Source organism: Carcharhinus amblyrhynchos, chromosome 27 (genome assembly GCF_965287045.1).
Source record: "Carcharhinus amblyrhynchos chromosome 27, sCarAmb.v2.hapA, whole genome shotgun sequence".
NCBI lineage: Eukaryota > Metazoa > Chordata > Chondrichthyes > Carcharhiniformes > Carcharhinidae > Carcharhinus > Carcharhinus amblyrhynchos.
In genome coordinates this window covers 9,044,366-9,059,591 of record NC_137350.1, presented here as the reverse complement: position 1 = coordinate 9,059,591, position 15,226 = coordinate 9,044,366, and the positions used below count along the sequence as shown (strand labels likewise).

The 15,226-nt window shown below is 41.0% G+C and overlaps 1 protein-coding gene across 1 annotated transcript in view; it reads left to right on the top strand.

The window, feature by feature from the left end:
- Positions 1 to 15,226, top strand: part of myo1d (myosin 1D) — a 520,742-nt gene that overhangs the window by 340,602 nt on the left and 164,914 nt on the right. Inside the window, exon 20 of the mRNA XM_080213488.1 lies at positions 13,644 to 13,757. Within this exon, the coding sequence (XP_080069614.1) occupies positions 13,644 to 13,757 (114 nt within the window). The remainder of the gene's footprint in view (positions 1 to 13,643; positions 13,758 to 15,226) is intronic.

Genomic DNA, 15,226 nt, shown 5'->3' with positions numbered 1-15,226 from the left:
AGCTCAAAAGTAAAACAAGTGAGCCAGAAAATATACTGGAAGGTCCATAGGAATCAGTTGATTCCCAGGAACGTCCCAAGGCTCTTGATCCTTATTTAAAACAGTCTCCTATATCCCTCCATCTCTATTCCACTCATGTGCCAATCGAAGTATCCCTTAAACAACTCTATACTTAGCCAACTCAATCCGTCCCATAGAACAATCTTTCATTCCATGATCAATCAAGTAAACCTTTACGATATCCTTCTGAGGCAAATATTTCTTAGTAAGAAAATCAAAACTATATTCTGGGTGTGGCCTTATCAAGGACCTATACAATTATAATACAACTTTTTTACTCTTAGGCCTGGATTTTTGCAGTGTTTGGAAGACTCCAGAGCTATTTAAAATGATGGTGGGACCAGATTCCAGGATTCCTGCCCCTATTCCCAGCACTGATGATTTTCGCCAGTGTGGGATAAGCGTGCTTGTAGCAATCCCTCACCCTGTATCCCCACCCTGTCTGGCTCTGTTGTTAACTATAGTCTTGATCCAGATAACTTTTGAAAATTAAACTCAAAAAACCTCACCCATGCATCACAGCTACTCTTCATGATGTTGCATACTCTTCAGTTAAACTCAAGGCCCTTTTATGCCCATTCACGTAGTATGAACTATATAACGTAATGAGCGATATAGATGGGCTAGGAGAATGGGCCAAAATTTGGCAGATGGAGTTTAATGTGGATAAGTGTAAGGTTCTCCATTTTGGCTGAAAAAATAGAAAGGCAAATTATTATCTAAATGGATAACAGATTCAAAATACATCTGGGCAGAGGGATTTGGGTGCCTTTGTTCATGATTTGCAGAAAGTCGATATGCAGGTGCAGCATGTAATAATAAAGGCAAATGGAATGTTAGCATTTATTGCAAAAGGACTGGAGTATAAAAGTAGAGAAGTGTTGTTGCAATTGTATAGGGTGTTGGTGAGACCACATCTGGAGTATTGTGCCCAGTTTTCGTGTCCTTATTTGAGAAAGGATATGGTGGCATTGGAGGCAGTTCAGAGGAGGTTCACCAGATTGATTCCAGGGATGAAAGGGTTAACGTATGAGGAGCAATTAAACAGTTTGGGCTTATATTCGCTGGAGTTTAGAAACGTGAGAGGGGATCTGATCAAGATATAAAAAATATTAAAAGGGATTGATAAAGTAAACGTAGTCCAAATGTTTTCTCTTGTGGAGCAATCTGGAACAAGAGATCATAGGCATAGATTGAGAGGCAGTGAATTTAAAACTGAGATGAGGAGGAATTACTTCTCGTAGAGGGTGGTGAATATGTGGAACTTGTTGCCCCATAGCACAGTGGAGTCTGAATCATTAAATGGTTTCAAGAAGGAGATAGATATATTTCTGATTTTTTAAAAAATGGATTACAGGGATGTAAGGTACAGGTAGGGAAGTGGATATGAGACTAGGAAGAGATCAGTCATGATTGAACAGCAGAGCAGGCTCAAACGGTTGAGCTGCTTGCTTCTGCTCCTAATTCCTGTGTTCCTGTGATATAATAACAATGGCAAGAGTAGAACTGCTAAGGAAAATAAACATCCATTCAGAAATGTTTCTTGAAAGAAAAATTGCTGTTCCTGCAACTCTATAAAAGTGTCAATCAGACAGACCAATCTATCAATAACAGAGGTTTCAAACATGTCTCATCTCTTAAGCCTGTGCAAATAAATCATGCTTTGCTGAGGGCCCAGACCAATAAAAGCATTAACTCAGCAGGGAATGTGTTTGGATAAGTGAATTGAAATCTTTAAGTGGTTATAATAAGTTATTTCTGTGGTTTATTTTGCAGATATCTCGATGTTTATTTTGACTGTTAGTATAGAGGGTATGAAGAGTCATGAGGAGTTGGTTGTCAGGGAGTGGGGGGGGGCACATGGGAGACAGAGGACCGAACTACTTTTATAATAACTGGGATAAAGTCCCTTAGAACAAAGGAACCTTCATCAGCCTGCCAGCATGGCAACCTAAGACACAACCCCATTCCATACCCACACGTCTCTCCCATATAAAAATTGCGTGCGCTTCAGCATTTTAAACCAAGACAGATTTGCCAAGTTGGGAAATTTCCTGACTTCGGTCATGAAATTCCTGCCTTTATACTCCAATACCAATGTAAGGAAAAATGTACAAGTTTGCCTTTCTTAATTGCTTGCTGTAGCTGCATGTCAGCTTTCTGTTACTACAGTCTGGGTACCAACATTTCTCAGCCATTTAAAACAAATATTCCACTTTCCTATCAAAGTGAATAATTTTATATTTCTTCACATGTTTCCATTTACAACATTCTTTCTCATCATTAAACCTGACAATACCCTTTAAAACCCCTGTGCCTCCCTCATATCTTAATTCTCCACTGACTTTGTAAGATCAGTAACCTTTGACAGCAGTTTTCAAGCCCTCTCTCACCTAGAAGAACAAAGGCAGCACGGGAACACCACCAACTGCAAGTTCCCAACCAAACCATAAACTGTCCTGATTTGCAACTATATTGTCGTTCCTTTACTGTCACTGGATCAAAATCCTGGAACTTCATTCCAAGCAGCACTGTGGGTGTGCATCTACCACATGACTGCAGCAGTTCAAGAAAGGAGCTCACCACCATCTTTTCAAGGAAAATTAGGGATGGCCTAGCCAGTGATGTCCACATCCCTTGAAAGAATAAATAAAGAAGATACCCCATCCCTTCATCTAAGTTATTGACATAAGTCTGTAAGTTACTGAGACCCAAGCACTGATCCTTCTGGCACTCTGGTAGATACGCCCAAACAACCTGAAAATTATCTGTTTTTTCTACTCTCTTTCATGTCTGTTGACCAATCCTTAATCTATTTTAATTGCTACCTCCATTGGCATGAGTTCTAATTGGGTGTATTGACTTCTAATGCAGCACATTAAAATGCATCTAAGAATTCCAGGTATATCCAATGTTTCCCCCGGTCCTGTTTTTAGTTGCAAGTTCAAAAAATTTACCACGTCTAATAATAGATTCTACCATTTTCCCTATGACTGATGCCAGGCTAACAGGCCTTTGTTCCCTGTTTTCACTTTCCCTTCTTTCTTGATTAGCAATGTTATGTTTACTATTTTCCAATCCACCGGGACCATTTAGAACCTAGCAATTCTTCTCTACTTTGAATAAACAAGTTTGAAACGCAGAAGAGAAAACAAAACAGATTTTTTTTTAAAAGTTCCATATAAACCCCGCAGGCCTAAAGGAAAATTAAAAAAAAAACAGACGCCTCCTGTCTCCTTTGCTGTTGGAAGGTTGCTGCTTGGTTTTTAATGAAGCAGTTATTGAGGCCATGAGATGCACAGCAGCAATATCAATACTCATTAACAACTGAACTGATGTTCAATGCCCCTATTGTATTATGCATTCATGCCCTAATTAGGGGTGTGGTGCTTGTATTAGGCATTCTGTCCAGAATCTCCCCTGATGTTCACAATGTCATACCAGTTGCTGGCAGGAAATGTGCATTACCGGCCTCCTGCCAACATCCAGACACTGGACAGATGCAGGCACTTAGGGCATGAACCACCTAACTTAGCCACCACTGGCACATTGTCATTGAGACACCCCCAACAGCTCGGTGGGGACACTAGCATATGGCTTTTAATGCTACTGAGTTCTTGCCAACTGAGACATGGAGCTAAAAAAAATTATTGAATGGCACATAGATCCTTGGCTGTACAAAATACTGCTTCCAAATAATCTTGGAAACATGATGAGCTAAACTGAAATATGTTGCATGAATTTTCATGGGGTCTATGAAAGACAATAGCTGGCAAGGTTAAAGCTATGTTTCCAGTTATGCGTTTTTAGAAAAAGAGCCATCTTTCAGTTGACATAGTACATACAGGTTGTAAAGACTCCCAGACTGAATGCAAACCTATGTTATTATAAAATGCAGTCTCATGCTAAGTCTTAGATCATGTTTCACATTGTGCAATATCAGTAACTTCCATTGGGATAAAAAAAGTACTGAGAGTATACACAGGAAAAAACAAAACCAAATCTCACCAGATATTGATCTTCCCAGGTTTTAGCGCAAAGTTTAACATCTGCGCTTATTTCAAAACCAAAATAGATAAAATCACAAAGGACGTTTTTATTTTGCCTCCCAAGAATTTCCTTTTGTCATTCCAGATTTATCATACTATCCTACATTGCACCATTCCTGTATTTAAAAGAAGACAAAAATCCCATTACTTCAATCACATGCTTGTTTTGGCAACAACTGTTTATATGTGTAAAGATATTTGTCAATTTTAGTTTTGACTGAAACTCTGCCCTGAAATTTCTCTCCATATGGTACTTCTAATACTGGTGTGTTAAATGATAAGTGTTTATGCTTGTTGGAGACTGGCATTGGGGAGTTATGCTGTCTCGGTGATCTGGATGTGCACTGTACGAAAGGATGGTGGAAGCAGCTTCAACAATAGCTTTCAAAAGGGAATTGGATAAACCCTTGCAGGGTAAACATTTGCCAGGGTTATGAAGAACAGGGGAGTGAAATTAATTGGGTGACAGTTTGAAAGAGCTGGCACAGTTGTGATGGACTGAATAGCCTCCTTCTGTGCTGTATCATTCTACAATTCCATGATTAACTAAATTAATACAGTGGTGAAATGAGGTGATGGCTGAAACTTGTTTTCTTCTAATATTAATTTAACCCTGCACATTGAGTCATTGCCCAAAACCATGTAGTCCTCAACTAAAGCGCATAGAGTTCCCATCACACAGTTTAATTGGAGGAGGAAAGGAAAAGTCATAAGTGTAGAAACGGTTTTAAAATTATTGCTCACTTCAAAATCATATTATGATGTGCGTAGAGTTGCATTTGGCTTTAGCAATCTAAATTAATTTTCTTCCCATCAGTAGCCCACAGCACAACAATCTCTCCAGTGTTAACAGGCACTCTTTAATCAGAGGAGCCAGAAAGGGAATTGGGGGTTTGACCTTAGTCCTGCTGTTGGGGAAATTCATTAAACCTGAAAGTCACAATAGCATTGCAAGTCAATGTGAGAGAAGAGTTGAACCTGAACTGTGAGTAGTGATGCTATTTCTAGACCAATTCTATTTTCTTACTAAATATTGATGATTTGTTTTTATTGTTACCTTGCCAACTTCAAAAGGTTTTTTAAAACACATTTTTCACTATATAACTAAGATTTGGTTTTTTCCTTGAAACAAAAATTCATGTAGGCCTTTTCCAATCTTGGAATGTTGCAAAGTGCTTTGCAGTCAGCGAGGTGTAGTCACAGTTGCAGTGTAGGAAATGTAACAACAATTTGCACATTGCAAGGTCCCATGAATACAGATGTGATAATGACCAGATCTGCTGTTTATTAATGTTGCTTGAGTGATAAATATTGGTTGGGGCACCAGGGAAAATGCCCCTACTCCTCCTCCAACGGTGCTGGAAGCATCTCTTGCATGTTAAGACAGTCTTAACATTAACATCTCATCTGAGAGACAGCACATAAGAACATAAGAAATAGGAGCAGGAGTAGGCCAACTAGCCCTTCGAGCCTGCCCCACTATTCAATAAGATCATGGCTGATCTGTCGTGGCTCAGTTCCACATTCCCACCCTCTCCCCATAACCCTTAATCCCCTCTCTTATCAAAAACCCATCAACCCGCGTCTTAAAAATATTTAGCGAGGTAGCCTCCACCACTTCAACGGGCAGAGAATTCCAGAGATTCACCACCCTTTGAGTGAAGAAGTTCCTCCTCAACTCCGTTCTAAACCGCCCCCCCTTTATCTTGAGGCTGTGCCCCCTAGTCCTGCTCTCCTTTCTGAGCGGGAAGAGTCTCTCCACCTCTATCATAGCCATCCCTTTCATCATCTTATACGTCTCAATGAGATCTCCCCTCATTCTTCTAAACTCTAACGATTACAAGCCTAATTTATTCAGCCTCTCCTCATAGCTCAACCCCCTCAACTCCGGCATCAGCCTAGTAAACCTCCTCTGCACTCCCTCCAAGGCCAAAATATCCTTGCGTAAGTACGGCGCCCAAAACTGCACACAGTACTCCAGCTGCGGCCTCACCAATGCCCTATACAGCTGCAGCAAGACCTCCCTACTTTTATATTCAATCCCCCTCGCTATGAAGGCCAGCATCCCATTCGCCTTCCTGACCACCTGCTGCACCTGCAAGCTGGGTTTTTGCGACTCATGCACAAGGACCCCGAGGTCCCCCGCACCGTCGCCTGCTGCAGCTTTTCTCCACGTAAGTAATAATCCTTCCTACCATTATTCCTACCAAAGTGGACCACCTCACACTTGCCAACATTAAATTCCATTTGCCATTTCCTGGCCCATTCGCCCAGCCTATCTAGATCCTTCTGTAGACTCTCCCCACCCTCCGCACAATTTGCCTTTCCACCAATTTTGGTGTCATCAGCAAATTTCGACACCCTACACTCGGTTCCCTCCTCCAGATCATCTATATAAATGGTAAATAGCTGAGGCCCCAGCACCGACCCCTGGGGCACTCCACTAGTCACCATCCGCCAATCCCAATAGCACCCATTGACCCCCACTCTCTGCCTCCTATTTGACAACCAGTCCTCTATCCATGCTAACACCCTACCCCCAACTCCATGCCCCCTGACCTTCTGCAATAACCTCTTGTGAGGTACCTTGTCAAACGCCATCTGAAAATCAAGAAAGACCACATCCACCGGCTCTCCTCTATCCACCGCCCTAGACACATCCTCATAGAACTCCAGTAAATTTGTCAGACACGACTTCCCTTTAATGAAACCGTGCTGTGTCTGCTCTATCAAGCAGTTCCCCTCAAGATGCCTCGCTATTTCCTCCTTGATGACGGATTCTAACATTTTACCTACAACAGACGTTAAACTAACAGGCCTATAATTCCCCGCCTTTTGCCTGGCACCCTTCTTAAACAATGGCGTAACATTAGCCGTTTTCCAATCTTCCGGCACTTCCCCGGAATCCAGCGATGTCTGGAAAATAACCACCAAGGCATCCACTATCACCTCCGCCATTTCTTTCAGGACCCTCGGATGCATTCCATCCGGTCCTGGGGAGTTGTCCACAATCAGCCCCTCCAGTCTGTCGAGCACCACCTCTCTAGTAACAGTAATGTCATCGAGACCCTCCAGTCCTACCACCTTTCCATCTCTAACATCCGGCAAATTATTCACGTCCTCCTCCGTGAAGACCGAAACAAAACAAAGCACCCCACAGTGCTGCCCTGGAATGCAAATCTAAATTGTGTGTTGAGGTTTGTGGAATGGAATTTGAACCCACAGCCTTAATTCTGCATCAGAGGTGAGAACACTATTCACTGAGCCATGAGCTTTTTAATTTAAAAGAAGTTTGCTCCTCATTTGGGAACCTATAACTACATGCAGCAGAACTTCATCATGCAACCCCTATGATATCAGATAGTCATTTTACAGACAATTTCAAAGTTGTTCAAGTGAAACAATTATTATTTTAATCTGGATCCATGTTCATTTGGCCTAAACAAGTGATTGTATTTGCCAGTTGCTGCAAAGAGCAGTGAATTTAATTTTGTGTTAGCTAATGCTTTGATTTTAAACAAGGCTGTGTTTGCCGTCACCGTGGCTGCAGAAGACATATTCACCAGACATGGAATTGCAGTGCCTGTAATTTCAGTGCCAGAGATGCCATAAGGATAGGGCCATCATAATATTGAGTACTGTAAAGGTATTTTAACAAGTGCAGTATCAATACAATGCATTTTTACACCATGATTAAGGTTAGCAGTTTTCACAGAATATTGAACCAAAAACGCCAGTTGTCCTGAGACTATGATCGCAATCCTGTCATCGCTCTGCTTGCTGCCTCATTGGTAGCTCCAGATACCCACCACCCCCCCACCCCGGTTCCTCCTGTCTCACTGCCAAAAAGGAGAAACCAGTTCCAGACTGGTACCCAACTGTGCTTTGGGACAGTTGAAATCCAGCTATCTTGATTGGTTGGAAGCTGGTTGTTTTAGTTAATGAACGGATAACCATGAGTGGTTGGAAGCCAGTTAATCCTGGTCAATAGTGGGGAATTGATCTCAGTTGGTTGAAATCTAGTTGATCCCACTTACAGGGCAGTTTCCTTATTATTAAATGATGGCACCATTACTCGATCCACGATGACATTTTGTGCTTCACCATGAGCTTGATGTGTCTTGTTATGACACTCTAGTCAAGACGCTGGCTGAATTTGGTTTCAAGTTGGGAAAGATTGAATGCACATCGTTTATGTTGTTTTAATTCAATGGATCTCTGACCTCCCAGAAGGACCACCCCACTGAGTAAGTCTTATAAATATGTATATTTGTGAAATTGTAACTAACCTGTTGATCAAGAATGTCAAGGAGACCATTGTTGATCTTAAACTTTGATGGCAAAAATGAAAATTAAACAAAGTAAAACTCAACTGAACCACTTTATTTACATTGCCAAACACAGCTTTTTATTTAGGTCATGGATCTTGCCAGAGATGTGATTGTTCATTTTCCTGATTTCCTTCATCTACACTGAGACCCTGCGCATGGAGCTGGCGTATAAAACATTCTAGTGGGCAAAGAAAACAGGAATTATAACCAAGAGAAGCCATCACAGCACAAGTGATATATGCAAGCGAGAGCAGCAGGAGATCAAAGACACAGAAGAAGATGATGAGCTTTGCCATTAGATTTATATTAGAGTAATTACCTTTCACTGTTTTCAGTTTAACAGGTGAAAGTGCTGGCTTTGGAGTACCCCTCTGCCCATGAACCACGGACATGCTTGGCTGCAGACCAATCCCTCCTGCATTGCCCCAAATGCCAATGGTCAGAGTCTTCATATAAAATGAATTTGTCCTCTGGCTAGAGGCCAAGTCCCATGGGTGTACCTTGAATGTGACCCCAGCAAGCAATTGGACCTGCAGGTGGTAGGGCATACAGTCAATACGTGTTCAAAAAAGAAAATCTCAGGTTCTGTTATGTCAGTCACGTACACTGATGCATGCAGCTCTTCACCACTGTTGATAAAAATCATTTAAGATTAATTAGCATGTCATCAATTGCCTCAGAGGTCTGTGACTGCATCTCCAGGTTCTAAAAATGCTGGTGGCTACCTTACACTTGCCATTACTGCACCTGTAGGTGCAATGACAAAAATTCATGAGTACCATTCTCCCTCACTGATATTGCTGTAAGAGAAGGGGAGGGGCAGATAGACAAAATACCTGACTCTGCCAGTTCATTTAGTGGCTTTATATTTTGGGACTCCAGCACTACTGTTTTTTCCCACATGGTTGCCCTGTCTTCTGCTGCAACTTTTCATTCTTTCTTTGCAACTATGCTATAAGATCGGAGAGCTCAGGCAACCTGGAGAGCCTGAAGAAAATTAGAACCAAGATTTCATGTGCCCTCGATGTATTTGCATCCTCCAGTACCCTCTTTGCACCCAGGCATACTCTACTGCAGATCAGTGTCTCCCAGAACGTCTCAGTGGCCCAGGTGCCAATGGCCAGGGTCTTTGCAATTTTGTTCACTAGCCGTAGACTGAGTCTGACAGCTGCTCCAGGTCTCGACCCTGCACTGGAATTAAAACTCCAAGTGAAATAAGAGGTACCTAAAAAAAAAAAGGTGCAGATAGAGTGCAGAGTAGCAAATGAGGCAGCCAAGTGTACACGGGGTGGAGAGGCAAGTGTACTGGTGAGTGGGGCGAGCAGGAAGGACGTGTTCAACAAGTGTCAGCAGTACCACGCATGCATCTACAGGTAGATTGTGTGCCACCTTACTGTTCCAGGCACACACTGATGACATTAGGGACACAGACTTTCTGTTCAATGCGATGGCAGAAGGTGATGTTCAATTAAATAGACTTACTTTCACCATTATCAGGAATATGTGGGAATTCATAGTTGCTTTTCCATTTAATAATTATTTTCTAAAAGAAAAGGCTTGACTAATTGATAACACTCTTGCCTCTGAATCACATGGTTGTGGGTTCAAGCCCCTTTCCAGAAACTTGGACACACATAGCTAGAGCACAGGTTGGAAGTGTCAGCTTTCAAATGAGACGTTAAACTAATATCTTCTTTCCCTACTTTGTGAAGTAGATGCAAAAGATGTCATATGAAGAAAGACAAGAGAATGCTGCCACTTCCTGACCAATATTTAGCCCTCAACCAACATAACTAAAACAGATTAGTGGATAATTTATATCATTACTTTTTGTTGGACTTTGCTGTGCATAAATTTCCCAGTTACAACAGTGCCTACATTTCATATTTCATGGGCCTGGTGGGATTGTTGGTGGTGCAGGCTCGATGGGCTGAATGGCATCTTTCTGCACAGTCGGGATTCTTTGAAGTTTTAGGCCGTTCTGCAGACATGAAAGGTGCTGATATGTACATTTGTTTTACAATTCTGCTGTATATTACAGCTTTCTATTGAATTTATTCATGTCCCCATGTGAACTGAATATTGTAACTGAAGAAAACTCAGATTTCCCTGTCACTTTGGCCACCACACCCACCAGGGGTATTAATCAAATGTGTATCGTAACTTTGCAGTTTCAGAATGTACATAGGCATGCCATGATTTTCAGCTTTAGTTGGTAGGTAAACCTACTATGCACGCATCACATGCACATTGCTTATTGTAATTTCTTCAAGATTCAGTATATCTGTGCAGTGAGTTACATGGAGAATTACTGAACCGCAGCACATCTGGTAGCATATGACATGTAATGTGCTCAGTATATATGATGCAGAATTATTATGTTTCACTCATTTCTACAGTTGATGAGCTACAAGAGACTTCTGTGAATCAGTAAAATGGTTGCTCTCAAAGTAAAAAGCATTTGGTTTGAAACCTCTTTTCCTTATGTAGGTGCTGGACCTTGAAGGAACACTTGTGTGTTAAAGATAGTTTGTTTGAATTTTGTAGATTGCTTTATTTTCTGCTAGAGGTGACTTTCCTGATACAAACCTGATTGTAGTGGATGTTATGTTTTGTATGGTATTGATTGTGTATCATCCCCAAAGGCAAAGTTGTTGTACATACCAGTACTACTACAATTGCACAACTGCACCCTGGGTTACAGCTTGACAATTACACCATGCTCTATAATATAGAATTAACTGAATAATGATTCATATGGCAATTTTAGTTCCAGCACTCTGTAAAACTTTGATGTTAATTTGATAAACTGAGGTCCCCATCTGAATGTTCAGTGAGATCTCTCTCAGAATGGACAATTTGAAGAAGTGCATTAGAGTGACAGATGGGATGATGTTGCAGGAATTGATTTTGATTTGACTTATTATTGTCACATGTACCAATTGTATGGCTTATTTGTCAATTGTGTAGTGGGATTTAACTTCTCCTTTTTCAGAATTATCATTAAGATGTGTTAGGTTGACAAGCTACTGAACCAGTGCAGGCAGGTGCTGGCCTAATCCTGTCCTCAGCTGACATCTACAAACAGCACTTAGCAACACAAGTCTTTCAGAGGAGACATTAAGCTGAGATCTAGGTGAATCTAAAAAAAAACTGCATCATTTGAAAAAGAAGGGAGTTCTCTCTGGTGTCCAGGGCAATATTTATTCCTGAACCAAAAACTAAAAGCAGATTAGAGTCATAGAGTAATACAGCACAGAAACCAGACCTTCGGCTCAATAGGTCCAACCAACCATGGTCCCCCCTACCAGCTGGTCCTAATTTCCCACGTTTGGCCCATTTCCTTCTAATCTTTTCCCATCCATGTACTTAGATAAATGCTTTTTAAATGTTGCTACTGTACCTGCTTCAACCACTTCCTCTGGCAGTTCATTCTGCATGAAGAAGTTGCCCCTCAGATTCTTTTTAAACCTTTCCCTTCTCACCTTCAGCCGTCTAGCTTTCAATTCCCCTTCCCTAGGAAAAAGACTCTGTGTTCATCCTATCTATGCCCCTCATGATTTTTTACACCTCAATAAGGTCATCCCCTCTACATTCCAAGGGATAAAGTCCTAGCCTGGCCAACTTCTCCCTATAACTAGTCTTGGCAACATTCTTGTAACTCATTTTTGCACCCTTTCCTGTTTATCAATGTGTTTCTTGTTACAGGGTGACCAAAATTGTATGGAATACCTCAAGTGCAGCCTCGCCAAAGACTTAAATAACTGTAACATAATGTCCCAACTCGTATACTCAGTGCCCTGACCGATGAAGGCCAGTTTGCTGAATGTTTTTTTCATCACCTTGTCTACCTGTGACAGTGCTTTCAGTAGACAATTACTTGTATTCCTAGGTCCCTCTGTTCCTCACACTCCCCAGGACCCTACCATTCACTGTATAAGTCCTACCCGGGTTTGACTTTCCAAAATGCAACACCTCACACTTATCTGTATTGAAATCCATTTTCCAATCCTCGGCGCACCTCCCTAACTGATCAAGACCCCTTGTAATTTTTGATAACCTTCTTTGCTATCAAAGATACCTTCTCATTTGGTATCATCCACAAACTTACTAACCATGCATTGCACATTCACATCCAAATTAGTTACATAAATAACAAATAACAAGGATCCCAACATCAATCCCTAAAGCACACCAATAGTCACAGGCTTCTAGTCTGAGAAAGAACCTTTGACCATCATCCTCTGCTTCCTACCATCAGGCTAATTTTGAATCCAATTTGCTAGCTCTCCTTGGATCCCATGCAACCTAACCTTCCAGAGTAGCCTGCCATGTGGGACCTTGTCAAAGGATGTGCTAAAGATTGACTGATAATTTATCTTATTTTTATTTGTGGGAATTTGCTGTAACATTTCGTAACATATAATAGTGAATCTAAACACTTCAGAAGGAAGGCCATATCCCATGGATGATAAGAAGGTTGTTAATTTGCAGAAAAAAGTACTTGAGGGTATCCTGAGGTAATGAAAGACAGAAGTCTGTCTGTCTTTTTCACTGGATGTGGATAAGGAGTAAGAGGCCGGGATGATATCTGTTGTATTTTACCTTCTATCTGCTTTGTCTAAAATCAGCTAACTGTTCATAAACCAGAAACCTAATCCTGAGAACTTGCTGATCTGTGTGGTTCAGTGTCATATATGGAACATTGGGGATGGGGGGAGATTAGATGTCGTATTTTTCCCATGTTTTCACCTTTACTGGTGATGGTCATTTTAAAACTAGCAACGTTTCATTAGCAGGAAGAGCACAGTTGTATTGTTTAGTTACACTACAGTAAAGGAGCTTCACACACATTCTGAAATGATCATGCATAGTGCAATTTGCCAGCAATATTTATAATGACTAAAAATAACTTACGGAGCATTAAGTGTTCGTAATGGAACAGGGCTTGAGTTTCTTTTTCCAAGGAGAAGGTAAAGGCAATTATCACAGAGCACCTCTTGAAGATTATGTCACAGTTGTGAAATCAGAAAATGGGTCACTATGATTCCTCCTGAACCTGTTGAAGGCCATCTAACATCGGATGCAAACGTGCAGTGTTGATTCTATAAGGTTTTGGTGTGATAATTTTGACATGCTGCTAAGCACTTTACTTTGGATTGGTTTTGGTATTTATTCAGTATTTGCCTTTATCTCGCCACAGATAAACCGATTTAATAAATCTGAGGACCGTGCAATTTTCATCACTGACCGACATTTATACAAGTTGGATCCACTGAAGCAGTATCAAGTGATGAAGACTATTCCTTTGTATAATGTAAGTCACACTCCAATGGAGTCTGAATGAAATGGCTGTATACAAATGCAAGCTCTTTGACTGCCTGCCTCTCTTTTTTCTGTCCTACCCACATATTGTGCCTTGTTGTCTGCTCCATAAGGCAATTAAGCCAGGAACCTGCTGTGATTGTCGCTGCATAACTGGCCACCATTAGGCTCAGGTGCAGCATCAAGTGACTTGCCCCTTGTACTTTCCTTCTGGCTTGTGCAAAGAAGCAGCTGCAACAAGCTTAGACCCCCACCTTCAATTCCTCCCTCACCTGATGGTCCAACAACTTATCATTGCCATTTGGGAAATTGCTGGCACAGACCTGCATTCTGCCTTTTCAAGGTGCAATGAACTGTAGCTCACATGCCTGTGACTGCACTTTCCTTGAGCCCACTAGAGCCAGTCTCCTCACAATATGAAAACCTGACCATGCAACAAAGGTGAACCAAATATTTTTTTCTCCAGTGGTTAAGGATAGACCATGTAATCATGTGCAACTATCTAAAGACAGTGGAATTGTCAGATGATGAGCCTTTCTTTTGAACTGGCATTTAATGTAAGACCCACATGTGAATATACATTGAAAACCCAGAAGCCTAATTAGCATAATAGACCAATTTTTCTGCAAATGCACTCTGAACCTCAGCTTTTCTCTTTAAACATAAACCAACAAAAGCAGACTGAAACCAGTAAAATAAACAGATTATTCTTTTTTAAAAAGAACGATGCAGAACATATTAATGTATTAATGTCATTTAATTTTTATTCAGAAAAATATATTATTAATTGTTAATCTGTTCCTCACAGAATTTAAATCCAATATATTGAATAACTGGTTCATCAGCTTCCCTTCACCATAATCTATGTAAAGGGGTTGAATTTGTCAGCTTTGTATGCATTTCATCTTGCTTGGAAAGGGCATATTTTACACTTGGAGATAGATTTTTGAGGCAATATGCATCCGGATGATCCTTGGTAAATTCATCTTACTGTCAGAATAGCTCAGTCTCAGCATTTCCGTGGTAACCCAGTTTCCATAGAGATCTCCTTGGAGACTGCATCAGCTGATGTCTCGCTGTGTGATGGTACAGAGTCACTGTGAACAGAAAATAATCGCGTTGCTTGACTTGCAAACCTCAATGTGTCTCTCTAAATTAAAGGATTGCTGCAATAATCACTGTCAGGGAAGGTCAAAGCACTTTGCCAGTACCAAAGTCAGCAGGAATTATGTAGTGAATTCCAAATTAACTGTTTGTGGAACTAAGTAGCATTCACCAGGTTACCTTTTTTGGCATTAGAGTGACTAATCTGAGGAATTCAACTATTGGTTATTAATCTTAAATCCATTTCATGACACTTCAGAGAAACCTGGCCTTCAGAAGCTTGTGAGGATCTTGGAAGCTGTTGAAAGAGTAGGAAGGGGTTAAAGTGTTTGCTTTCCAGCTGTCTGTAGCTTCACA